General features: G+C 42.1%; 2 protein-coding genes and 1 long non-coding RNA gene across 6 annotated transcripts; 2 read left to right on the top strand and 1 right to left on the bottom strand.

Annotated features, from left to right (window-relative positions):
- Positions 1 to 144: 144 nt before the first annotated feature.
- Positions 145 to 14,367, top strand: LOC115161941 (myb-related transcription factor, partner of profilin). Of its 4 annotated transcripts, XM_029712793.1 has the most exons (5): positions 145 to 418; positions 697 to 899; positions 4,518 to 4,574; positions 5,850 to 6,260; positions 13,114 to 14,367. In XM_029712793.1, the coding sequence occupies exons 2-5, from the start codon at positions 698 to 700 to the stop codon at positions 14,346 to 14,348; spliced, it is 1,905 nt and encodes a 634-aa protein (XP_029568653.1). In that variant the 5' UTR covers positions 145 to 418; position 697; the 3' UTR covers positions 14,349 to 14,367. The 4 variants fall into 4 exon arrangements, with proteins under 4 accessions (XP_029568653.1, XP_029568654.1, XP_029568657.1 ...); XM_029712794.1 differs by lacking the exons at positions 145 to 418; positions 697 to 899 and adding an exon at positions 906 to 1,870; XM_029712797.1 differs by lacking the exons at positions 145 to 418; positions 697 to 899 and adding an exon at positions 1,884 to 3,958.
- LOC115161942 (uncharacterized) lies at positions 12,980 to 13,391 on the bottom strand. The gene is made up of 2 exons (XR_003869461.1): positions 13,316 to 13,391; positions 12,980 to 13,267 (listed from the first exon to the last, which is right to left on the bottom strand). It is a non-coding gene; the product is annotated as an uncharacterized LOC115161942 (long non-coding RNA).
- Positions 14,368 to 23,183: 8,816 nt separating the features above from the next.
- LOC115161940 (oocyte zinc finger protein XlCOF19) lies at positions 23,184 to 26,473 on the top strand. The gene is made up of 4 exons (XM_029712792.1): positions 23,184 to 23,342; positions 24,009 to 24,240; positions 24,742 to 24,861; positions 25,220 to 26,473. Exons 2-4 carry the CDS (start codon positions 24,141 to 24,143, stop codon positions 25,993 to 25,995), a joined length of 996 nt encoding a protein of 331 aa, XP_029568652.1. The 5' UTR covers positions 23,184 to 23,342; positions 24,009 to 24,140; the 3' UTR covers positions 25,996 to 26,473.
- The last annotated feature ends 534 nt before the right edge of the window (positions 26,474 to 27,007 follow it).

Genomic DNA, 27,007 nt, shown 5'->3' with positions numbered 1-27,007 from the left:
TGATTTGTTGTAATAAGGTGTAAATCAATATTGCCCTCTGGTGGTATGATTTGGAACTGGTAATTTACCCACATTTACACTCCCGGACGGTAGGTGGCAGTAAACACTTGCAGTTGGTCACCAAACGTCACTAATGAAGACAGAAGAAGACATATGAGGAAGTTTTGCCGCGTTTCTTTGTTTTGGATCTTCAGGCGCAGTTTTTTTTTTTTTTTTACGTTTCGATACTTCAGAAACCTTTTTATTTCGCTTACGAATAACGAGCTAAATGCAATTTTATGATTCTGTGTTGTTTGAACCCATATGAGCTAATTTAGTATTCAGCGTCTTTGTCGTCTATCCACTGTAGCTAGTTAACGTTAGCTAGCAACACAGGAGCCTTTCTTGACGTCAGTCGCTAAGGCTTGCTCATATCGTGGTGAGTGCAGGCTATCCACAGCCCATTGCACGGCTGTAAAGAAAATCATGTATTGATCAATTTACATGTTGTATGGGTTATGTACAGTATGCCTAAAATAGAAGGCATACAAATATTTTCAGTGTTCACGCTTTTTTTTCCTGATTTTATGTTTATAATCAAAGATTACCGAAGAAATGTCCTCTCAAATCCAACATACCAGTTAATAGCAGCTATTTGTATTACATAGTAGTCATTTCATATTTTTACTTGGGATGCGTGTCTGATCTTTATTTTAGGATGGTGATCAAACCCAGCCTGCCACTCTCCTTTACCGGACCTAAATCTGAGGGTCCTGATTGTAACAGTAAAGCCCAGAGTGAACAGCAGGCTCCAGAGATGGCATCAGTGAAGCAGGAAGACTGCAGTCAAACACTGGGACTGAATGTCAACATTAAAGATGAAGTAAAGGAGGAAGAGATTGAAACATTTGTGTATCATGGTAAAAGCAGAGCACCGCCTGTTTTCACAGTCTGCTAGTAGGACCATTTGTAGGATCAGATTTGCCTTTAAGGTCATAATGAATAAGATTATATGAACAGCAGGGACCTGCTCTTAAACCAGCTAGCACATTTGGTTCCTTGGAAGTTGTGGGAATGTACGTTTTTGGTTTCCCATTGGTTCTGGGAATAAAGCCAAAAGTTTCCTGACTGGTAAAACTGAGAAAAAAAATGTAAATGTTCTGAGAATGCAAGTGAACATTCCACCTGTTCTAGATTGCAGGGACGTTCTGAGAATGTTTTACTATGGTTCCCAGAATGTTTTCATGGGATGTTTTATTAACCTATAATTTCCATTCTCAGAATGTTATTTAAAGGTAACTAAATGATGTTCTGAGAACATATTTCAATAAGACTTAACACTGCTAGCTTAGTTTGGGTTACCGGTTGTGAACTCCAAGCACAGGTAGGACACATGGATATTAATTTGCTTAATATAAACAAACAAACACACCTTTTTTTTATTGTGGCACCGCATCAATGCGATTCTAACCTATGATCTTCTGCTCTCTATTCCTGGAATTAGTCCACTGCTCTGTTAATTTTAGTCTATTCAAACAGACTCCATTTCAAAGTAAATAATCACTCATTAAGATCAGGTGTGTCCAATTAGTGGGTGCTGTAAACCCACCTGAACACACTTAACAGGATAGGATAGAGTTTTGTTGATGGGAGATTCGGAAGTGTGTTGAATGAAGTCCAGCGGTCAGAGAGACAAAAGGAAGCGGAGAGCTGAAGGTTTTCCTTTACGAGAAGAGTTGAGTCTGGGGGTCGTTTTTTTTCAGTGTGTGGTCACTGCTCATGTTCCCAAAATGTTGCCCCCCCTGGAGGTTATGAGATGGAGTTACGTCTGAATGCCACTGGGCCGCAAGTCAAGTCGGGAGAAGAGGACTATTGGGACACGGACGCAAAGGTGGATTTCTGAAGAGGGATGGAAGGAGGGAGGAATAAGAGGTTGAAGAGAATGAGGATAGCAGAGGTTGAATTTGAGGAAGGTGGAGATGGGGTGTCAAAGAGGATTGGTGTCAAGTGCAAACAAAGTGAGCTGTACACCAGACTGAGTTCTGGAAGTGAAATGCATGGTTAATGAGGGCCTAGTTAAGTGAGGTGTGGTGAAGAGCTTGGAAACAGAGCCTGGCATCAATGGACATGATAAAGAAGAGTCTTGTCCAGTAGGGGCGACTTTTTGGGGAGAAAGTGCATCCTTGCCTTTTGGCAGAACCATTTGTGGTTTCAGGGTGAGTGGGAAAGGAGTTGGATGCAGTTGAGTCAGTGAAGGTAACCTGTAGTGGACTTGTGATATTTGTTTGTTTCTTCTGATCAGAGGGAGCAGGCGGTCCATGTTATGCAACTTGGGTCAAGATCTGTTTCTTGCTTTGCTCTTAGGAACGGGGCACCATTGAAAGTAGTGATTTTCTGGGGTAGTTTTAAGTGTGGAGGTGGAGCAATTGAAGTTTAAATTCCTGGTGTTTGTGTCGCCCGCCGTTTGGTGCGACGCAGATCCGGTGGTGAAACAGGAGTCACTGTCAGTCTTTTTGAGTCAGAGTCTCTACCTGACAAAGTCATGTTAGGATATATATCAGTTATCCTTTAGAGCTTTGTGCTGAATCCACTGCCCTGTTTCAGGTGTAACATTTATGGTCATGTCATAGCAGTTTGTAGGAGGGAGATCCCAATCAAGATGAGGGAATGGGATGGAGGATTGTGTACTTTCGGTGGATAAAGTTGTGTGCCAACTGTAGAAGTGCCCATGTTGCTTGGCATCAGAAGTGTCTGGTGAGAGAGAGGCAGGTTGAGGTGGCTAGAGTCAGAGTAGTGCAGAAGGTGTCGTATGCTGAGGCAGTGAAGAAAGTAGAGGAGGATAGGTCAAGGATCCTAAGAGGATCCCTGTGAGTAGTAGATCTGTGCCAGCACAGAGGGATGGGCCAATTAGTGATATATGCTTCAGAAAGGTTGGCTTCTTAGCGACGGTTATCATCTGTACCACTGAAATGGAATGTAAATCACAGAAAATAGATGTTGTGGTGGCAGCTGCGGAGAAGTATTTGGCTATACGAGATTTGACTTCAGAAGAGTTCCAGTGTGTGTTAAGTGGTGGTGTCCTGTCCTTCCAGGCCATTGGCATGGTGCAGGAGCAGATTGGGTCAAAGTAGTGGAATGGGCTAGTGTGTTTTGAATGAGTATAGGGTTAGTTGGCAGGTAGTTTTTTTTTTTTTTTTCATTTTTATTTATTTTTCCCATTATGTATCACAAAGTATAATGTATTTATATTATAGTCCAGTTGGGGGCGGTAATGCAACATTGGATGCCATCTGCCGTTAAACTCCAAAGAAGTAGTTTTGATGCTGAGAACGTGATGTTTGTTTTTAAATAGCCTTCTTAGAATGTTCTTTGAACGTTACTAATGTTTTCTTGTGGTTTTTATGGAAAGTTTTCTTTTCTTTTTATGTTCTGAGAACATGAATTTAAACAGAATGATGAGGAAACCTGCTTAAGTACTGAAATTCCCACAGAAGAATGTAGTCTCTTAACGTTCTCTGAACAATTTGAGAATGTTACTTTAAATCAGTTCTGTTAAACTCATTCCTCGGAGGACCTAGTGTCTGCTGTTTTTTTTTCTTCTTTTCAATTAAGACTTAGACAACCAGGTGAGGAGAGTTCCTTACTAATTGCGGACCTTAATTTGTCAATCGAGTACAAGGCAGGAGTGAAAACCTGCAGGTACTTGGCCCTCTGTGGAATGAATTTGACACATGTGCTTTAAATACAACCATGAGGAAAACTGTAGGAAACGTTATGCTGAAGTGCTGAAATTCCCACCTAAGAAACATATGGTTCTCGGGAACGTTATGTGCTACATGGGTATCCTGCAGCATTCCCAGAACATTGTGGGAAGGTTGTATGAAAAATATCCATAGAAAAACCACTCACCAAACTCTAAGAAACATGGTTCTCAGAACGTTATACGCTAGCTGGGAAATCGGCACACCTAGTCTTTAAGGTAAATTCATTAGACTTATTCTCCTGTTTTCAATGTTTTTTTAATCCTATAGCAATACGCTTTTGGAAACCTTTTAACGTAACTGTCATATAAATAACCTTTTAAAATACATAAGATGCATACTATGCACAGTTTAGTAAAATTGTATCTGGCTGTTTTCACACACACCCTTTGCTACGACGTCCTCTCACCTTGTGCTTACATTCCCATTGGATTATTCCATTCCACATATCCGGCTGGATCACGTATTTCTCAAAATAAAGCCAGGTGCAGCTTTGCTAGACTGCGTACTGTAAGTATATATTTTGTAATTTGAGAAAAATGGTCTTATATTAAAGTTAAGCTCCAAATGTTTCCAAACCCGTATATCGCAAGTGAGGATTATTTAGCGTTTAGACAGCATTTGGTTAACGCAGGGCAGCGTCGGAGAGTCGGGCCATTTTCCCCACTAGGCAAAATGGGACGTGAAATGGCTCCACTGTAATGTAATTGGAGTCATGAAAAGGGTAACCTACTCACCTGATTTGCCATCAACATTTTATATTTGTCTTCAACTTAGGGCCGGCTGGAGAGCTCAAAGAAAAGACGGAAGAAAAGAAAGTCTTACTACTCAAAGGTATGTGTTTTCTTTCTTCTCACACATGGGAACATTTAAAGCCACAGTTGAGAATCTGGACAGAATTCAAACCAACATCACTCAGCGATTTAATTGTAGAATGTTTGCTCCAGCCTGCCTTGTTTCAGGGGGCTGAACAACACCCAATGACGAACAATACCTTGATTCTAGCAATGTTATGAAAAAGAACACGTGATTTTATGATGCATGCACACCCATCAGGCTAATGGCGTTAACCTGCATGCTGGACTCAGTCCAAGAGATACACTGAGTGTATAAAACATTAGGAACACCTTCCTAATATTGCCTTTTGCCCTGAGAACAGCTTTAATTCATCAGGGTGTGGACTCTACAAAGTGTTGAGTGTGAAAATCCCAGCACTAAAAGCATAATTGAGTAGTAGCGTATAACCTTATGTTGTGATATGTAGGTCCATGATAAATTGAAATGCACTTGTTAGATTCCACAAGAATCAATGGATGAAAATGTTTTATTTAACTTTTATTTATCTAGGCAAGTCAGTCAAGAACAAATTCTTATTTACAGCGACGGCGTAACCCAGACAACGCTGGGCCAATTATGAGGATATATCCTGGATTCGAACCATGGTCTGTAGTGACACCTCTAGCACTGAGGTGCAGTGCCTTACACCGCTGCGCCACTCGGGAGCCCAAAAGTCTCCAGTGAAATGTTGTCTGAAATGTTGTCTGAAATGTATCGGACATCTAACTCTGAAACAGAACCAACCCCTCAAAGGACCAACAAGTTGAAATGTCTATTTAACATGTTGCAGCAGGATTATTTCTGAGAAAGTTACTGTGAAAAATCCAGAAGAAGCTAGGAAATCCAATATAGAAGCTAGGCTATCATTCTGGAGAGGGTTTACTGGCTCATTTTGCTGTAGACTTTCATTGCAAAATATGCCTTTTATGACTGGGCAGTATTGTAAATCCTACTGTGTAATAGATTAGGTACATTAACTTGATTTATTAATTAGCATTCGGGACCCAAACTATCTGTTTATAATGGCCAGAGGCTTTTTGCCTTTTGGTAGGCTGTCATTGTGAATAAGAATTTGTTCTTAACTGACTTGCGTAGTTAAAGGTTAAATAAACCACACCACGTTGGGCCTTATGGTTTAAATACCACACAGTTACAACTGTGTTTCTTAATGTGACCAACAAGGGAGAACACTAGTAAGTTAATAAGTTTGGCCTGTTTCCTAGGAATGAATCATACAACCTGATGCTGATTTTATATAAATTTCACATGTAGATAAAGGAAAAAGAAAACACAAAGGAATGGAGAAGGAAACTGAAAAAAAGAGGCACCGATTCACCCCTGGAGATGAGGATCTTATTATTTCAGGGGTACTTGGGCACTGGGAGGACCTCTTCGGTGCCCAGGCCCACATTCGCCCCCGGGGGTCAAAGACGGCAACCTGGAACACCATCGCGGGGACCTTGACCCCTACATCAGCTGTTGCTAGATGTGGTGACGATGTCCGGAAGAAGTACAATCTCATAAGGAGCCAAATCAAGCAAAAGGTTTCTTCTAGCCGGGCATTGTCCACCCAGACTGGTGGGGGGCCCAACACCGTGCCGGCGCTGACCGACCTGGAGCAGCAACTGCTTTCCCGAATGGCAGAGACCGAAGCTGGTGTAGGGCCTGCTGATTTGGGATTTGGTGAGTACTAATCTTGTAATTATATCTTAATGTTATATAAAATTATTATAATTACATCATAGTAATAATATATTATACATTAGGCCTATATACGGTATATTTCATAATTCAATATTGTATAATGTGAGTTATATTTCACTATCTATTATTTGGTTTAAATTTGACTTAAGTAATGTAAAATAATTAATTAATGTTTATGTTTGACATTTTGGCCTCAACCAGGCCTTCTTGTAGACTGGCCCTATCAAATGTGCTACAAAGCAAGTGTATATTTAGATCAATTACATGAATTATTGAGAAATATAAAAATGTATATTTCAAAAACACTGCTTCTGATTGGGGTTTAATGTTTATTTGTTTATTTGCTGTACATAAATAGTTTGACAGAATGTAGGCCTCACAGGAGCAATTAGTGTCAAGTGCCTTACTCAAGGGCACATCAACTGTTTTTTCACTTATTCGGCTCAGGTATTCGAAACGGCGACCTTTCGGTTGCTGCCACAAAGCTCATAACCGCTAGCTTACCTGCTGCCCACTGTTGGGAATGCTCATAAATGCTTTTTGAAGTCACCATTAACCTCATGGGTTTCCTTCCTCTCCGGCAACTGAGTTAGGAAGGACGTCTGTGTATCTTTGTTGTGACTGGGTGTATTGATACACCATCCATAGTGTAATAACTTCACCATGCTCAAAGAGATATTCAATGTCTGCTTTTTTTTTTTTTTTTTACTCATCTACTAATAGGTTCCCTAAGAGATAATTGTATGTGTGGGGTACAGAGAGGTAGTCATAAAAACATGTTAAACACCATTATTGCACACAGTGAGTCCATGTGAAATGCTAAGCATATTTTTTACTCCTGATCTTATTTAGGCTTGCCATAACAAGGGAGTTGAATACTTGAGTCAAGACATTTCAGCTTTTCATTTTTAATTAATTTGAACATTTTGACAAACCTAATTCCACTTTGATATTATGGGGTACGTGTTTTTTTATTTATTTGACCTTTTATTTAACTAGGCAAGTCAGTTAAGAACAAATTCTTATTTTCAATGACGGCCTAGGAACAGTGGGTTAACTGTCTTGTTCAGGGGCAGAACGACAGATTTTTACTTTGTCAGCTCGGGGATTCGATCTTGCAACCTTTTGATTACTAGTCCAACGCTCTAACCACTAGGATACCTGCCGTGTAGGCCCATGACTACAAAAAACACATCAATTTTAAGTTCAGGGGGTATGTATGCACAAATGTGCCGAATCTGAGGGTTTTTGAATTTATCATGTTTACAATGTTCAACATTACTCAAACAATTTGATATTGAAATCTAAATACTACTCATATTACAGAACATGCAGTAAAGCTTCAAATTACATCAATTCCTGCTTGGTAGCATCTACAGACTGAAGATTATGGTGTCGTGAAGGAGACCTGGGCAAGCTCAAAATGTCAGCCATATATGTCAGCCATATCCCCACTTCAATTATTTTTCAACTGTGTTTTACATACATATTGACATCTACCCAACATCCTTCCCCCAACAGACATTTTTTTGTGCATTACATTTCAGAACAATCCAGGATGTTGTGATATTTTTGTTGCAGGCAAACCGATACATCCATAAATGCAAGTGTAGTTATTGCTAATTTTATTTGACCATTTCATGGAGAAGCCACACCATGCAGCCAATTCGTGTACCAAAATGGCAGAGGATTATACACACAGGAAGTCAGACTTGTTTCCATTTTTATATTTTATTTCACCTTTATTTAACCAGGTAGGCTAGTTGAGAACAAGTTCTCATTTGCAACTGCGACCTGGCCAAGATAAAGCATAGCAATTCGACACATACAACAACAGAGTTACACATGGAATAAACAAAACCTACAGTCAATAATACAGTAGAACAAAAGAAAAAATGTCTATATACAGTGAGCGCAAATGAGGTAAGTTAAGGCAATAAATAGGCCATGGTGGCGAAGTAATAACAATATAGCAATTAAACACTGGAATGGTAGATGTGCAGAAGATGAATGTGCAAGTAGAGATACTGGGGTGCAAAGGAGCAAGATAAATAAATACAGTATGGGGATGAGGTAGGTTGATAGCACATCTGTAAACAGCCCATCTATGTACAGGTGCAGTGATCTGTGAGCTGCTCTGACAGCTGGTGCTTAAAGCTAGTGAGGGAGATTTGAGTCTCCAGGTTCAGAGATTTTTGCAGTTCGTTCCAGTCATTGGCAGCAGAGAACTGGAAGGAAAGACGACCAAAGGAGGAATTGTCTTTGGGGGTGACCAGTGAGATATACCTGCTGGAGCACGTGCTACGAGTGGGTGCTGCTATGGTGACCAGTGAGCTAAGGCGGGGCTTTACCTAGCAGAGACTTGTAGATAACCTGTAGCCAGTGGGTTTGGCGACGAGTATGAAGCGAGGGCCAACAAACGAGAGCGTTCAGGTCGCAATGGTGGGTAGTGTATGGGGCTTTGGTGACAAAACGGATGGCACTGTGATAGACTGCATCCAGTTTGTTGAGTAGAGTGTTGGAGGCTATTTTATAGATGACATCACCGAAGTCGAGGATCGGTAGGATGGTCAGTTTTACGAGGGTATGTTTGGCAGCATGAGTGAAGGATGCTTTGTTGCGATATAGGAAGCCGATTCTAGATTAAATTTTGGATTGGAGATGCTTAATGTGAGTCTGGAAGGAGAGTTTACAGTCTAACCAGACACCTAGGTATTTGTAGTTGTCCACGTATTCTAAGTCAGAACCGTCCAGAGTAGTGATGCTGGACGGGCGAGCAGTGATCGATTGAATAGCATGCATTTAGTTTTACTTGTGTTTAAGAGCAGTTGGAGGCTACGGAAGGAGAGTTGTATGGCATTGAAGCTTGTCTGGAGGTTAGTTAACACAGTGTCCAAAGAGGGGCCAGAAGTATACAGAATGGTGTCATCTGCGTAGAGGTGGATCGGAGAATCACCAGCAGCAAGAACAACATCATTGATGTATAAAGAGAAGAGTCGGCCCGAGAATTGAACCCTGTGGCACACCCATAGAGACTGCCAGAGGTCCGGACAACAGGCCCGATTTGACACACTGAACTCTATCAGAGAAGTAGTTGGTGAACCAGGCGAGGCAATCATTTGAGAAACCAAGGCTGTCGAGTCTGCCAATAAGAATGTGGTGATTGACAGAGTCGAAAGCCTTGGCCAGGTCGATGAATACGGCTGCACAGTAATATCTCATCGATGGCAGTTATGTCGTTTAGGACCTTGAGCGAGGCTGAGGTGAACCCATGACCAGCTCTGAAACCAGATTGCATAGCGGAGAAGGTACGGTGGGATTCGAAATGGTCGGTAATCTGTTTGATAATTTGGCTTTCGAAGACCTTAAAGACAGGGTAGGATAGATATAGGTCTGTAGCAGTTTGGGTCTAGAGTGTCACCTTCTTTGAAGAGGGGAATGACCGCGGCAGCTTTCCAATCTTTGGGAATCTCAGACGATACGAGAGGTTGAACAGGCTAGTAATAGGGGTTGCAACAATTTTGGCAGATAATTTTAGAAAGAGGGGGTCCAGATTGTCTAGCCCGGCTGATTTGTATGGGTCCAGATTTTGCAGCTCTTTCAGAACATCAGATATCTGGATTTGGGTGAAGGAGAAATGGTGGGGGCTTTGGCGGGTTGCTGTGGAGGGTGCCGGGCAGTTGACCGGGGTAGGGGTAGCCAGGTGGAAAGCATGGCCAGCCGTAGAGAAATGCTTTTTGAAATGCTCAATTATAGTGTATTCATCGGTGGTAAGTGTTTCCTAGCCTCAGAGCAGTGGGCAGCTGGGAGGAGGTGCTCTTATTCTCCATGGACTTCAATGTCCCAGAACCTTTTTTGAGTTAAAAAAAATACAAATTTGTGGGGCATGCTTATTTAAGATGGTGAGGAAGGCACTTTTAACCTCTGGCGCATGTGGGACGAATTCGTCCCACCTACGTAACGGCCACTTCAATCCAGTGGCGCGATTTTTAAAACGTTTGAAATACTATTACTTCAATTTCTCAAACATATGACTATTTTACAGCTATTTAAAGACAAGAATCTCGTTAATCTAACCACACTGTCCGATTTCAAAAAGGCTTTACAACGAAAGCAAAACATTAGATTATGTCAGGAGAGTGCCCAGCCAGAAATAATCAGACACCCATTTTTCAAGCTAGCATATCATGTCACATAAACCCAAACCACAGCTAAATGCAGCACTAACCTTTTATGATCTTCATCAGATGACACACCTAGGACATTATGTTATACAATACATGCATGTCTGTTCAATCAAGTTCATATTTATATCAAAAAACAGCTTTTTACATTAGCATGTGACGTTCAGAAAAAGCATACCCCCCGCAAACTTCCGGGGAATTTACTAACAGTTTGCTAAATTACTCACGATAAACGTTCACAAAAAGCATAACAATTATTTTAAGAATTATAGATACATTACTCCTCTATGCACTCGATATGTCCGATTTTAAAATAGCTTTTCGGATGAAGCACATTTTGCAATATTCTAAGTACATAGCCCAGCCATCACGGGCTAGCTATTTAGACACCCGGCAAGATTAGCTTTCACCAAAATCACATTTCCTATAAGAAAAATGTTATTACCTTTCTTGTTCTTCGTCAGAATGCACTCCCAGGACTTCTACTTCAATAACAAATGTAGGTTTGGTCCCAAATAATCCATCGTTATATCCAAACAGTGGCGTTTTGTTCGTGAGTTCTAGACACTATCCCAAAGGCAAATCACGGCCACGAGCATGGCGCATTACGTGACAAAAAATTTCTAAATATTCCATTACCGTACTTCGAAGCATGTCAACCGCTGTTTAAAACCAATTTTTATGCCATTTATCTCGTAGAAAAGCGATAATATTCCGACCGGGAATCTGCAATGAGCCTAAACAGCCGAATGAAATTTCTCCACGGGGGCGAATCGTGCACGCGCCTCATTCAATGACCCTCTGATCGGCCACTTGGCAAAGGCGATAATCTGTTTCAGCCAGAGGCCGCCTCGTCATCGTTCAGGTTTTTCCCGGGTTCTGAGAGCCTATTGGAGCCCTAGGAATTGTCACGTTACAGCTAAGATCCTTACTCTTCAATAAACAGATGCAAGACGCACGACTCCTTGTCAGACAGGCCACTTCCTGCATGAAACCTTGTCAGGTTTTTGCCTGCCATAGGAGTTCTGTTATACTCACAGACACCATTCAAACAGTTTTAGAAACTTTAGGGTGTTTTCTATCCAAACCTGAACAATAATATGCATATTCTAGCTTCTGAGTTGGTGTAGGAGGCAGTTAAAAATGGGCACATATTTTTTCCAAAATTCTCAATACTGCCCCCTAGCCCAAACAGGTTTTAAAGAATAACCTGGCATCATCTACTGACGGGATGAGGTCAATGTCATTCCAGGATACCCCGGCCAGGTCGATTAGAAAGGAAATGTTTTAGGGAGCGTTTGACAGTGATGGGGTGGTCGTTTGGTCGTAGACCCATTACAGGCAATGAGGCAGTGTTCGCTGAGATCTTCATTGAAAACAGCAGTGTGTTTGGAGGGTGAGTTAGTTAGGATGACATCTATGAGGGTGCCCGTGTTTACGGATTTAGGGTTGTACCTGGTAGGTTCATTGATAATTTGTGTGAGATTGAGGGCATCAAGTTTAGATTGTAGGATGGTTGGGGTGTTAAGCATGTCCCAGTTTAGGTCACCTAGCAGCACGAGCTCAGAAGATAGATGGGGGGCAATCAATTCACATATGGTATCGAGGGCACAGCTGGGGGCAGAGGGAGGTCTATAGCAAGCGGCAACAGTGAGATACTTGTTTTTGGAAAGGTGGATTTTTAAAAGTAGAAGCTCGAATTGTTTGGGTACAGACCTGGATAGTAAGACAAAACTCTGCAGAGTTCTATCTTTGCAGTAGATTGCAACACCGCCCCCTTTGGCAGTTCTATCTTGCCGGAAAATGTTATAGTTAGCGATGGCGATTTCAGAGTTTTTGGTGGTTTTCCTAAGCCAGGATTCAGACACGGCTAGGACATCAGGGTTGGCGGAGTGTGCTAAAGCAGTGAATAAAACAAACTTAGGGAGGAGACTTCTAATGTTAACATTCATGAAACCAAGGCTTTTACGGTTACAGAAGTCAACAAAAGAGAGCACCTGGGGAATGGGAGTGGGGCTAGGCACTGCAGGACCTGGATTAACCTGTAAATCACCAGAGGAACATAGGAGGAGTAGGTTAAGGGTACGGCTAAAGCCTATACGAACTGGCCATCTAGCACGTTCGGAACAGAGAGTAAAAGGAGCAGGTTTCTGGGCACGATAGCATAGATTCAAGGCATAGTGTACAGACATTGTGGACCTCTAATGCTAGGCCATTGGCTGCAGGGCAAAACGCAAGACATGGCCACTCTGTGCCATACACTGACGCACACACAATGTCCACATTTACATTTTTACAACAAAAAGCTAATCTACACATCTAATGAATCAGTCCACTAGTTTTTATCCCTTCAGATGTGTGTGTGGTCTCATGAGTAGCCTGTAGGAGGCAAGGCAAAGTTTACATTTCACTGAGCCACACAAACTTTATTAAATTCCATACAGACTGTATTAAATCAGCACCAGTGTTAAAGGAGTACCTGATGAATGGAAAGGATGGAACACACTCCAGGAATAATTTAAGTGTGTTCTTTATTTGAATGAAAAAGCATAATGCCATAATGGTAAACCAACAGAAAACATGACATTTTAAAGGAAGTAATTTCAACAAGAAGTGATAAATAATATTGACCTAATCCTCTTGTCCAGGTCTCTCTCAGGGAGAAATCTCCAGCTCTGGTCCCCCACCAGCAGCAGAGGGAACTGTGGAGTCAGCTTTACCCTCTGTCACCATGGAGGAGCTGCCCTCCACCTCACCATCAACACCTTGGCCAGCACCAACAGTGCCACCCCAACCCATCACCTCCCGTCCTGCACCATCTCACTCTGGCTCTACACCCCAACCCATCACCTCCCGTCCTGCACCATCTCACTCTGGCTCTACACCCCAACCCATCACCTCCCGTCCTGCACCAGCTCACTCAATGCAGGCTCAATCAATGAATCAAATTTATTTTATAAAGCCCTTTTTACATCAGCAGTTGTCACAAAGTGCTTTACAGATACCTAGCTTAAAACCCCAAATAGCAAGCAATGCAGATGCACTCTCTGGCTCTTCACCCCAACCCATCACCTCCTGTCCTGCACCATCTCACTCCATCCACTCTGGCTCTACACCCCAACCCATCACCTCCTGTCCTGCACCATCTCACTCCATCCACTCTGGCTCTACACCCCAACCCATCACGTCTGGCTGGACACCACAGGGCCCCCAAGCCAATCTGTTCCAACAAATCCTGGACACACAAACACAACAAATCCATGTTACAGAGACCGCCCAACACATCCACCAAGCTCTTTATGATTTATTAGAAAAAGCACATGAAACACAGAAGGCACACCTGGATGTGGAGAAGAACCGGCTCCAGCTGGATAGAGAGCGCTTGAGGGTGGAGACAGAGCGCCTGCAGGTGGAGAGGGAGCGCCTTCAGCTGGAGAAGGATCGCCTGGGGGAAGGGGAGGCCCGGGAGGTGCTTCGGCAGCTCTCTGTCTCCGGGTCAGTCGCCCTAGAACACCAGACGCCTGGGAGTTCAAGAACTGCCAGTGCCTCCCCCACCTTTCCTCTGGGAACACCATCAGCCTCCATGTCCAGTCCCCTCACATTAATATCACCTACTGCACCACACTTTGATTTCTTATTTTCCCCATTACCGGTAATCACAACCCATTCCACCCAGCCATCACAAACTGCCCCAACCTCCCCTACCTTAACCAGCCCTGCCCCAACCACCCCTACCTTAAGCAGCCCTGCCCCAACCACCCCTACCTTAACCGTTTCTGCCCACTCTCTCATCCCTACAATCTCCGGATCTGTTAAACGGCGAGTTCAGGAGACAGTCCGGCCTTGGCCTGCATCCACTGCTAAGAATAAAAAACATCAATAAACAAATAATGTTATAAAATACAAGTGTTTATCTTTTTTTACAGCCTCTTCCTACACATTACTCACATGTAGTCTTGCTACGGAGAAGGAGTGGAAGGATGATAGGTCCTCCGGAAGTTTAGTTTTTTTCCAGTTCTGCATAACTGTTGTGTTAGCAACCCTGTTGTGTTAGCAACCCTGTTGTGTTAGCAACCCTGTTGTGTTAGCAACCCTGTTGTGTTAGCAACCCTGTTGTGTTAGCAACCCTGTTGTGTTAGCACGTAGTGAGTCACTCAGCCATGGAGCGGGAGAGGAGGATCGGGCTGCCCGGGAAGAAAGGGGACAGTTGGAGTCGAAGGGAGGAGAGTAGGGTTGAAAAGGCAGTCAGGAGACAGAAGGAAGGATTTAACAGAAGGAAGAGGATGGGATAGAAGAGTAGTGGGAGAGAGTGAAGATTGCATCGGTGGTCTCATTTTGTGAGCTTGGTTGGCATAACACTTCGCCTGAGCCGAACAGTCAGAGCGGGTCTCACTCTGACTTTGAATGTGAATTTGCGCCACCTCAGATCATTCAACCAGAAAAGCGGGCTGTTCCACCTTGGTAGGGGGTCTGGCCGTTGCCCACTGGTTAGCCAAATGCTCAATATAAATGATTGACAACAGAAAAATAGTGCAAAAATAAATACAAAAACAGGCTCATAGGCCGCCGGCCATGTCATTTTTTTTACACACAATGTATTCAGATCCCTGGACTCTTCCCACATTTTGTTACGTTACAGCCTTATTCTCAAATGGATTAAATATTGTTTTCCCCTCAATCTACACACAATATCCTATAATGACATAGCGTAAACAGGTTGTTGCTAATTTATAAAAATGTAAAAAAATCATTAATACCTTATTTACATAAGTATTCAGACCCTTTGCTATGAGACTCAATTGCGCTCCGGTGCATCATGTTTCAATAATTTGTAGAAACATCAAGGATGAAGTCCACCTGCAGTAAATTCAATTGATTGGACATGATTTGGAAAGGGGCACACCAGTCTACACAAGGTCCCACAGTGGATGTCAGAGCAAAAACCAAGACATGCGGTCGAAGGAATTGTCCATAGAGCTCTGATACAGGATCGTGTCGAACAGATCTGGGGAAGGGTACCAACATGTTTATGCAGCATTGAAGGACCCAAGAACACTGCCTCCGTCATTCTTAAATGGAAGACGTTTGCAACCACCAAGACTCTTCCTAGAACAACCACTTCAGGTCTCAGAGCGAGTGACGTCACCGATTGAAATGCTATTAGCGCGCACCACCGCTAACTAACTAGCCATTTCACATCGGTTACATTTGCATGCTGGAATCTCCCTATTATATATATATTTTCAACATATATATTTTTTTGGGCGTAGAGGACCTTGTGCATTTCAGGTAAAATAACAACTCAATGTTTAAATCCCAGGACAAATTAACTAACAGCAAGCTAGCTAAATAGGACAAATAAGCTAGCAAGTGCAAGCTAACTAGCTAAATTGCCATAAATGTTTAATGCTTTTCGACCTGTTCCCAAATAAATGTAATTGGTTCAGAGTTTGTTTTGATATTTTAACCTGTGTGTCGTGATCGCGTTTGTTAACGTTAGCTAAGAGTTGAGTAACATTAGCGAGCTATTTAGGCCTTGCCTGGCCATTTGGACTGGGGGTTCTTATCCGAGGCCTTGCTGCGGTAAAACGGAACCAGATATGCTTTTTGTAGACTGGGTGAAGTTATTTGTTCATTGTTTAATGAGTACAGTGTCATTTATGACTTGGCATCTCTTATAAAATAAATATCCATAACAAACGTGATGGCAACTTCCGCATTGTTTTTTTTTTCGACAGACGTAGGCGTACGCCACCTGTTGTGCCGGAGTGTGAATCACGTGGGATAATTGAATTAATCAGGTTGCAATCATTTTATTTAACGTTGGATTCTTCATTCCTGTGAGGTCCGCTAACAGAACAAGATTTTGCACATACAAAGAGCCTGCAGTATTTTCTACACAATGAGCACTTTTAGTAGTTCCTTAGGACAGTGGTGAGACGTCATATCTTTGTGAATTGTCTGGTGTTGCTCTCTGGACATTTCAACGTCAACCTCAGCGGAGTCAGGTCCTTCGGTGTAAATGATAATAGGAAAAACAAGTCAGTATTTGCACCTAATATATTGCACAGTAGGGTTTACAATACGCATAAGATAAGCATTGCTACTCTTGGGACACTTAATGAATACAGGCCCTGGTACTAAACGGAAATGGAGCTGTGGGTGCTCGTTTTCTAGAAAATCAGACATTCAACCAGATATTTATTTGTACCTGGTGCATGTTTGGAGGGATGCATCAGGACAGCTCATTCAAATAGAAATGTAGATTGTACATAGAACAGTGTGTCGTCTCATATTCTTCATGACAAGACATTTATGTCTAGAATGTTGTAGCATCCTGAACCCACATGCATGCACCCTCCACCCATAAGGAGAAAGGAAAACCAGCAGGGGTAATCACAGGTAATCAAGGACAGATACTAGATACAGTGGGGTACGGAATTAATGACACATAAGATCAGCAAAAAATCCTAAAATTATTATACAAATACTGAGCGATATTGTTTCCTTCAAAAAAATGTGACAATTATTTTATTCTAATACAATTGCTCAGAGAAAGATTGTTTAAGAAGTAATAATTCATTTTTTTGAAAAGACGGTCAAATTATTGGCACCCCTGTTTTCAATACCCCTTGCGAGGATAACGACACCGAGCCTTTTGGTAAAATGTTTTATAAGATTGAAGAACACATTGGGAGGGATCTTAGACCATTCCTCAATACAGATTTTTCCCAGATCCTTAACATCTTTTGTCTGTGCTCATGGACTGCCCTCTTCATTTCAATGGGATTTAAGTATACAAACTTTCACTCTTATCCGATTTGAGTGAAATCCCCTCCCACAGATTTTTTCCCGTGTGAACTCCCTGTTGAATGGTTAGACTATTTTTGTGACTCACTTCCCACAGTCATAAGGGTTCAGTCCTCTGTGTGTGAGCAGGAGTAAGGCATTTCCCCTTTGTGCACTCTTATGGCCGGTTAGCTGACTAGATGTAGCAAAGCACTTTCCACAATCAGAGCAGGAGTAAGGTTTCTCTCCGAGTGTGTTCGCTGGTGTAATTTTAGGCGGTTCAGTCAACTCTTGCCAGAGTCAGAGCAGGACTAAGGATTCTCCCGTGTGCACTCTTTTATGAAGTGTTAGCTTATGCGATGAAGCACTTTACGCAGTCAGAGCAGCAGTATGATTTCTCCCCTGTGTGCACTCTTATGCACTATTAGGTTACTAGATTTAGCGAAGCACTTTTCTACAGTCAGAGCAGGAGAATGATTTATCTCCTGTGTGTGTTCACTGGTGTAACTTTAGGAAGTTCAGTCTTGAGAAACTCTTGCCACGGTCAGAGCAGGAATAGGATCTCTCCTGTGTGAACTCTGAGAGGTTAGTTGACTTGATGTTGGTTAGCACTTGCCACAGTCGGAGCAGGAGTACGATTTCTTCCCTGTGTGCACTCCCTGGTGAGTGGTTAAATTAGCTGATGTTCTGAAGCACTTCCCACTGTCAGTGCAGGAGTAAGGCTTCTATTCTGTATGCTTCTGCAGGTGTCTTAAGATATGATGGGAATGGGAAACTCTTCTCATAGTGAGGACAGTGGTAAGACCTCTTATCTTTGAACTGTCGGGTGTTGCTTTCCAGACATTTCAACGTCAAGTTCAGCGGAGTCAGGTCCTTCTGTGTAAATGATAGGAAAAACAAGTCAATATTTGCAACAAGCTAGTTTTTTGCCTGATTAACACAAAAAGTTATTGCACCTAATCTATTACACAGTAGGATTTACAATACTGCCCAGTCATAACAGGCATCTCTTGCAATGAAAGTCAACAGCAAAATGAGCCAGTAAACCCTCTCCAGAATGATAGCCTAGCTTCTATTTAGTCTGGATTTTTCATAGTAACTTTCTCAGAAATAATCCTGCTGTAACATGTTGAATAGACATTTCAACTTGTTGGTCCTTTGAGGGGTTGGTTCTGTTTCAGAGTTAAATGTCCCATACATTTCAGACAACATTTCACTGGAGAGTTACAAGGGTTACGATAACAATAATAATACTAATAATAAACCATTTAGTTGACGCTTTTATCCAAAGCGACTTACAATCATGCTTAAATGTTTCGTATGGGTGGCCCCTGCCTCTAACCGATTTATCATAATGTAAAAAACAAGGTTGTAGGCTATTACTCTATTAATTGTCATTTTTAAAAAGCATACCCTCGTAGTCTAGGCAACTTGGAAATGGTTTTTAAAAAATGTGCTTGTTAAAAGACAGACCCACTTCAGCCTCCCAAGCACCTCACTTATTACCTGCTTTACTTAACAAAAGGCACATCTCAATAGGTGGTTCAGGTGTCCTCATGACACGGCTTAAGTGGAGGGCGTTTCCTCTTTTCATCTCTATTGTTTCCCACAATTTTGTGCTTATAAAAAAACACTATTCTGCTTTTTTGACCATTAAAGCCAGACATTTTTCTGGTTAATACAGTGCCTTCAGAAAGTATTCATACCCCTTAACTTATTCCACATTTTGTTGTGTTACAGCTTGAATTCTAAATTGATTAAATACATGTTTCTCTCACCGGCCCATCTACACACAATAACCCATAATGACAGCTGCACTTGAATTAAAGTAACTACACCCATAAATCCAAAATTCTCAGATTTTTCCCAGATCTCAAAAGTGTTCTACTGATGTGATTTAAGCATCATTGTCAATCTAGGACATCCAATTTGGATGTTTTTCTATTAAAAGTGTGATTTTGAGAACGAAAACCTGAAAACTAAACAAAGAAAACAGAATTTGGTGAAAAATGAAACGGAATCAGGCAGAAAATAAACCTAATTTGATAGTGCCCTACCTTAGCCTAAATTAATTTTAGATTAGCATATGTAAAATCTGAAAGATATAATACTTGAGACTGATAACCCTTTTTATGTAATCTTTAATTTCAGGATAATGTCGGCTATTTACATTTTTCAGTTTTAATAAAATACATACTTTGAAGAACAAGCATTGTGCCAATTCATATATTGCGGTAAATCTCAAGAGAAGACAGGTTAAAAACAAATATCCAAAACATCTAACAATATATTAAATTCATACATTTTCAGTCATTTAAAATGGTAAAGTCATGTCTTCTACACACAATACCACAACACATTTTTCCAATCTGGGAGGTAACCTCGATAAAGTATTTAATAATTTCGCTGTGTATTTCGGATGGAATAAAGGCATTAGAATGCGCTAGAGGCCACAAAAATAGTGCTCCTTTGACTTAGAAAAGATTCTAACCCTGAACGGCAAGCCCCCCGTATCCCCCCACGGAAACTTGAACGTGGTGAACATTATGTGCAACTTCTGGCACGAGTTTACTGTAAACACTGAGGCTGTACCCGCTTTTTACTGTAAACACTGAGGCTGTACCCGCTTTAAATGACAGATCATAATGTAGGCCTATCAGTGATTCATCTGTCAAATTTACCATTCCAGTGTTTAATTGCTATATTGTATTTACTTCGCCACCATGGCCTATTTATTGCCTTTACCTCCCTTATCTCACCTCATTTGCTCACATTGTATATAGACTTATTTTTCTACTGTATTATTGACTGTATGTTTGTTTTACTCCATGTGTAACTCTGTGTTGTATGTTTTTCCAACTGCTTTGCTTTATCTTGGCCAGGTAGCAGTTGTAAATGAGAACTTGTTCTCAACTTGCCTACCTGGTTAAATAAAATAAATAAATAAAAGTGACCTTGGGACTCTTGTCAATGCAATAGAATCCTCCTCTGACCGCTCTGTCGAAGACAAAACCACAAACTAAGTCTTGTATAGTTAGATATTTTTTTTTGGGCACGTTGCATGGAAAGGAACTTATTTGACGTTGGCTCGATCAGAATTCCCACAGTGGAGGAAATCGTTGCTGGTGTAAACAGGGAGAAACTCTAGTAAAGTTGACTAAAAGTTCAACCTTGTGCCTCTGCGTGGGATAGCATTTCTAGTGCTCTGCAGACACGCATGCAGTTTAGAGGGAACATTGGTGGTAAACTGGGGAATAACGGAAGCCCCTCTCTAGAGCGCACCATGAAAGAACAGGACGTGGAGCAAGTCGCACCTTTTAAGAAATACCTGGTGGACAATTTTAGACCACAAACCTAACTTCAGGAAAACATTGACCTATCTTCCTACTTGGGAAGCTTAGGGGTTTTAATGCCAGCAAACACACTGACTGACCATTGTGTACAAATCACTGATCGAGAGTACTCTTACTTTCAACATTTCTTCCTGGTATGGGAAGCCCTTGGTCAGGAAACCTTGAAAAAGAAAAGGAGAGCAGCACACTGAGCTCATTTGCAATAATTTAACAACCTAATATCCAACGTTTCGACAGACAAGCTGTCTTCATAAGGGTATAATGACAAACACTGCAGGTCACTAGTTTATATAGTGTCAAAGGACACACTTGTCTGTAATCATGGCTGGGTGTGGCCTGATATCATTGGTTAATTCTCAGATATAAAAATAACACACGAATGGATAGCATACGATCATAGATACATAGGCCTACAAACATTTACAATGAATTGCAAAATCCTAATCACAAGAATGGTTTCAGATCAAAGTCTACCTTGAGACCGAAGGGAGCAAGGGTTTTTAAATTAAAGATCCAGGCAGCCTCTTGATTTAACAATACATTGACGAGGTCACCCCCTCTCCTTCGTTGCTGATACACAATGCAAATAGTCCAGGTAGCCATTTGATTACCTGTTCAGGAGTTTTATAGCTTGGGGATAAAAACTGTTGAGAAGCCTTTTTGTCCTAGACTTGGCACTCTGGTGTCGCGGTAGTAGAGAAAACAGTCTATGACTGGGGTGGCTGGGGTCTTTGACAATTTTTAGGGCCTTCCTCTGACACCGCCTGGTGTAGAGGTCCTGGATGGCAGGCAGCTTAGCCCCAGTGATGTACTAGGCCGTACGCACTACCCTCTGTAGTGCCTTGCGGTCGGAGGCCGAGCAGTTGCCATACCAGGCAGTGATGCAACCAGTCAGGATGCTCTCGATGTTGCAGCTGTAGAACCGTTTGAGGATCTGAGGACCCATGCCAAATCTTTTTAGTTTCCTGAGGGGGAATAGGCTTTGTCGTGCCCTCTTCACAACTGTCTTGGTGTGTTTGGACCATTCTAGTTTGCTGGTGATGTGGACACCAAGGAACTTGAAGCTCTCAACCTGCTCCACTACAGCCCCGTCGATGAGAATGGGGGCGTGCTCGGTCGTCCCTTTCCTGTAGTCCACAATCATCTCCTTACCAATTGATCTGAGATTTCTGCCCCGCGAGAATACGACCAAGGGAGGGTCCGAAAACACATTACCGATACTGTCATCGGATCTTAGAATGCGCCAATGTTTGAACGATTCCCTTAATTTGTTCAGAGCACTTTGAGAGGGTAGTTAGAATGCAAGAATGCTTCTTTTTGCGAGACTGTCCTTGAAAGAGATCATGTCTCGATTTCTTTTGAATTTTCTCAATGGCAGTATTAATCTGACCATTTTTGTACGCCCTCTCCTTGAATTTTCTGTGTTGGATGGGCTATTTACAGATGGGCTATGTACAGGTGCAGTGATCTGTGAGCTGCTATGACAGATGGTGCTTAAAGCTAGTGAGGAAGATATGAGTCTCCAGCTTCAGTGATTTTTGCAGTTCGTTCCAGTCATTGGGAGCAGAGAACTGCAAGGAAAGGCGGTCGAATGAGGAATTGGCTTTGGGGGCATATTGAGCAGGGCTAGAGGCTCTACGGTGAAATAAGGCAATAATTACTAACCAAAACAGCAATGTACAAGGCATACTGACATTAGGGAGAGGCATGCAGTAGCCGAGTGATCATAGGGGTCCAGTGAGTAGCTTGGTGGGCCCGAGACACAGCGATTCAGACAGCTAGCGGGCCGGGGCTAGCAAGCTAGCAGAAGGGCCTTACACGGAACCCAAACCGTCTGCTCGCATGCGCCATCGTGCATAAATTTATTTTGTCCCCCTACACCAAACCGGGTTAGAATAGTGCAGAAGGTGTTGTATGCTGAGGCAGTAAAGAAAGTAGAGGAAGATGGGTCAAGGGGGAGAGATCCTGAGAGGGTTCATGTGAGTAGTAGATCTGTGCCAGTACAGAGCGATAGGCCAACAAGTGATAGATGCTACAGTAACATTGACTTTTTAGCATTCATAGCAATGGTTATAAACCGTACCGCAGGTCACAGAAAATAGAGGTTCTTGTGGCAGCTGCTGAGAAGTATTTGGGTGCACGAGATTTGACGTCAGAAGAGTTACAGGGTGTGTTGAGTGGTGGTGTCCCGTCCTTCCAGGCTTTGGCCTGAGGTAGGACTAGATAGGTTTAAATAGTGGAATAGGGTGGTGGGTTTTTAATGAGTATAGGTTTAGATAAGGGATCGTTTTCATAAGGGATTTATACATTGTGGCGAAAGTAGTTTGGGGTTGGGTGTGTTTAGATTTTTCTTCAAAGCGCTGCAGGCGGCTATACTGGTCCTCTAATACAAGACTATTAAAGGCCCAGTGCAGCGCCCCTACTTCCCGCTGCAATGGATTTATAGCTCAATCTAGTTGTAGGTGGTAATGCAACATTTATTGGATGCCAACCGTCATTTAGTCTCATCGAAGAAGAAAAAGACCCTCCCGGACAACAGGTGGCGTGTGTCTACATTAAGTGCAGTTTGACAAAACGCCTACTATGTCGAGAAAGAAAACGAGGAAGTTGCTATTGCGTTTGTTCTGGTTCTTAATTTAGAGGAGATGTTAGGTCATAAATATAATTTTAACAATAACTTCAACCAGTCCACAAAAAATATTTTCTGATTCTATTTTTGCGGAACAAGGCCTCAGGTAAGTACCCGCCGCTTGCGGGTCTGTTGCAGGGCAAATGGCTAGGGAAGGCCTAGCTAACGTTTGAGACTCAACTATTAGCTAAAGCTAACAAACAATTCTTTGCGAAATAATGTCACCACATAACGTTTTTTCCCCCTTAAGTAAGCAACATAGGGAAATATGTAACGTTAGCTAGCTAAACCAAATATTATGTAGCTGCTAACCTAGCTAGCTAGCGAAATATGTTGGCTAAAACCCAAAATAGGTAACGTTAGCCAGCTACCTTGCACATGTAGATTTTATTTCGTTGCTTAGCCACCCAAGGCCCGGGACAGGGAACTAGGTTTGCGTTGCAACATTGAATAAATCAGAAAATATGGGATGTGTTGTTTTAATCAAGAGTTGTGTGCTAACTAGCTATATAGCAAGCAAGCCATCAAATGACATAATTGTCGTGCATTTCATACAGCGTATCCTAGTGGTTAGAGCGTTGACTAGTAACCGGAAGGTTGCAAGTTCGAATCCCCGAGTTGACAAGGTACAAATCTGTCCTTCTACCCCTGAACAAGGCAGTTAACCCACTGTTCCTAGGCCGTCATTGAAAATAAGAATTTGTTCTTGACTTGACTTGACTTGCCTAGTTAAATAAAAGGTCAAATAAAATAAATATATTTTTTTTTACAGGTTGTTAGTCAGGGCTTCATTTTGGAACAGTGAGGATAACCATCCTGCAGCTTTATACCGCTTCTCCACACTGAGCCCAAGACTATACTGACTGGGTCCTGACTGACAATATCACTTGGCACCGCAGGAGAAATGGCATCAGTGAAAGACAGCAGTCAAACACTCCTGTTGAATATCATCACAAAAGATGAAGAGGAGGAAGTGAAGATTTGGGAATATGATGATTATCCAGGTAAGAGAGCAGGTTTTATCAACGGCGGTTAGACCTAGTGGTTAGAGCATTGGGCCTGTAAACGGAAGGTTGCTAGATCGTATCCCTGAGCTAACAAGGTAAAAATCTGGCATTCTGCCCCTGAGCAAACAGTTAACCCACTGTTCCCTGGGCGCCGAAGATGTGGATGTCGATTATGGCAGCCCCCCCACACCTCTCTGATTCAGAGAGGTTGGGTTAAATGCGAAAGACATTTCAGTTGAAAGCATTCAGTTGGACAACTGACTAGGTATCCCACTTTCCCAGTGGTGTTCTGGTCCTCAAGGCCAGCTGGTTTCCTACTTTCCTTTTAGCCAGAGTCAGATTAATTTCATTATTTTTAGGACACTATTTTTAGGCTTTTGTTGATCGAGCAAGGCAGATTTAAAGTACATAGTTTGGTTATTTAGATGCCTGCCAACCACTTTGTTACATGGTTTTAGTATTTGTTTGACATAATTTGTTATGTTCTCATTCACACAGGAGCGAGTCCAGAGATGGCATCGGTGGAGCCGTCAAACAGCAGTCAAACACTGGGCCTAAATGTCATCGTAAAAGAAGAAGAAGAGGAGGAGGAAGACGACATTGGGGAATCTGATCACGGTAAGAAGTGAAAGGAAATGTAGCATTATAGTTTCAACCAGAGAAACCTACTTAGCCCCACTTCAATAGTACTCTTCATACACTAGAAGGTTAGTTCTCTATACCCATTTTCACTACTACTTTATTGGACACATTTTAATTTGATACAATGATTGTGGATGTAGGCTCCCGAGTGGCGCAGCGGTCTAAGGCACTGTATCTCAGTGCTGGAGGCACTGGCCAAGCGTCGTCCGGGTTTGGCCGGGGTAGACAGTCATTGTAAATAAGAATTTGTTCTTAACTGACTTGCCAGGTTAAATAAAAATTAAATAAAGTGTGCTGCACCTGTTCACCTGTTTTTATGTTGTCATTCACCCAGGAGAGACCCCTAACTCCTCTGACCAAGTTGAGACATTTTCTGCATCAGGGAAGAAACATCAGGAAGGAAGCAAAGCTAAAGGGTCTCACCACTGCCCACACTGTGAGGAGAGCTTCCCATTCCCATCATATCTTGAAAGACACCTTCGAAAACATTCTGGAGAGAAGCCTTATGCCTGCTCTGTCTGTGGGAAGCGCTTTCCTGCATCACATCATCTAACAGTTCATCAACGAGTGCACACAGGAGAGAAGCCTTACCACTGCTCTGACTGTGGGATGAGTTTCTCTCAACTGAGTGGCTTGAAAGGTCACCAGCGAACACACACTGGAGAGAAGCCTCACCACTGCTCTACCTGCAGCAAAAGTTTCTCCTATCTGCGAGACTTGCAACGTCATCAGCTGATTCACACAGGAGAAAAGCCTTACTCCTGCTCTGAATGTGGAAAGGGTTTCACCTCACCAAGCCATCTAACCGTTCATAAGAGAGTGCACACTGGAGAAAAGCCTTATAATTGTTCTGAATGTGGGGAGAGTTTCTCTTATGTAGGCAGCTTCAAACATCACCAGAGAATACATACAGGAGAGAAGCCATACTCCTGTCATGACTGTGAGAAGCGCTTCACCTCATCGAATCAGCTAAAGGTTCACAAGAGGGTGCATACGGGAGAGAAACCTTTCTGCTGCTCTGAATGTGGGGACTTTTTCTCTCAACAAAGTAACTTGAAATCACACCAGCGAACACACAGGAGAGAAGCCTTACCATTGATCTCACTGTAGAGACCCTTCGTCTTAACGTACTAACTTCAGTCAGACATCCACCAGTAGGAAAGCTTTACATATGATTGATGCACATTTTTCAACATTCAAATCATTCCTTAAGTGGATCAGTGGGCACGCAGGAGAGAAGCCGTATCAGTAATGCTAGACCTGCAGAGTTTAGTTACCCCCATAATGGCATTCATAGAAGAAGTGAGGGACATTCTAAAATGCTTGTGGTGATCTCCAATGGCTTAACCTGACTTAAGGACATTGAATCAAAATGAAAGTAGAGAGGAAAACATCTAGGGGTAACTAATGTTGCTAAAGGTGTGTAAAAGGGAAATAATGCATGAAAGGATTGATACATATTTGAATTTAAAGGTATTAGATTCTATATGGAACTCTTTAAAGTTTGTTAAATTCTATTTTTTGTTATGTAGGCCTAACTGTATTGGCTATGAGTTATAATGATAATAAAGTCTTTACCCTGAATTCAGATGTTTTTCCCTCTTTGATTTAGGATACATTTCAACAACAGAAAAATACTCTTATTAAAAAGTTGCATTGAAGCTAGTAGTAAACCAATGACCTGTTTGTTTATGTAAATAGATATTTCACAGTCCGTATGAAAGAGCTGTGAACTCATCTTCGATTACTCCCATCTAATTCTTTTTTTTTCCATCTACCAAAACCTTCCCTTTCGTGTTTATAAGCACCACAACACTTACTGCAGTCATTTGTTTGAAATCTGCTCATACATACAGTATAAATGGGAGAGGGTGTGGCACGCAAAGGAGGAACAGGAGGTTGAACTCTGACCACTGTTTAGGATGTATTCTTTCTAGGACGTCCATACCATGTAAACTAGCTGTAGCCAGCAGATCCTCAGGTGTACAGCAGGATCCAGGGATTGAACCCTCAACCTTAAGCCATCATGAAGAAGAAAAACACACACCAAGAGGACAAGGTCATTGATTCAGCTGTCGTGCTGACAGAACATTGACGTATTGGACAATTACAGGAGAGCTGT

The sequence above is a fragment of the Salmo trutta genome, chromosome 25 (assembly GCF_901001165.1).
Source record: "Salmo trutta chromosome 25, fSalTru1.1, whole genome shotgun sequence".
In the NCBI taxonomy this organism is placed as follows: domain Eukaryota; kingdom Metazoa; phylum Chordata; class Actinopteri; order Salmoniformes; family Salmonidae; genus Salmo; species Salmo trutta.
The sequence above is the reverse complement of the archived record's forward strand: the minus strand, read 5'-3'. Positions and strand labels throughout refer to the sequence as shown.

Coding starts and splice junctions, on each gene's coding strand:
- LOC115161940 (XM_029712792.1), top strand. CDS start 24,141: ATGGCATCAGTGAAAGACAGCAGTCAAACACTCCTGTTGAATATCATC. Junction 24,241..24,741: donor GGAATATGATGATTATCCAG/GTAAGAGAGCAG, acceptor TCATTCACACAG/GAGCGAGTCCAGAGATGGCA. Junction 24,862..25,219: donor CATTGGGGAATCTGATCACG/GTAAGAAGTGAA, acceptor TCATTCACCCAG/GAGAGACCCCTAACTCCTCT.
- LOC115161941 (XM_029712793.1), top strand. CDS start 698: ATGGTGATCAAACCCAGCCTGCCACTCTCCTTTACCGGACCTAAATCT. Junction 4,575..5,849: donor GAAAGTCTTACTACTCAAAG/GTATGTGTTTTC, acceptor TTTCACATGTAG/ATAAAGGAAAAAGAAAACAC. Junction 6,261..13,113: donor GCCTGCTGATTTGGGATTTG/GTGAGTACTAAT, acceptor CCTCTTGTCCAG/GTCTCTCTCAGGGAGAAATC.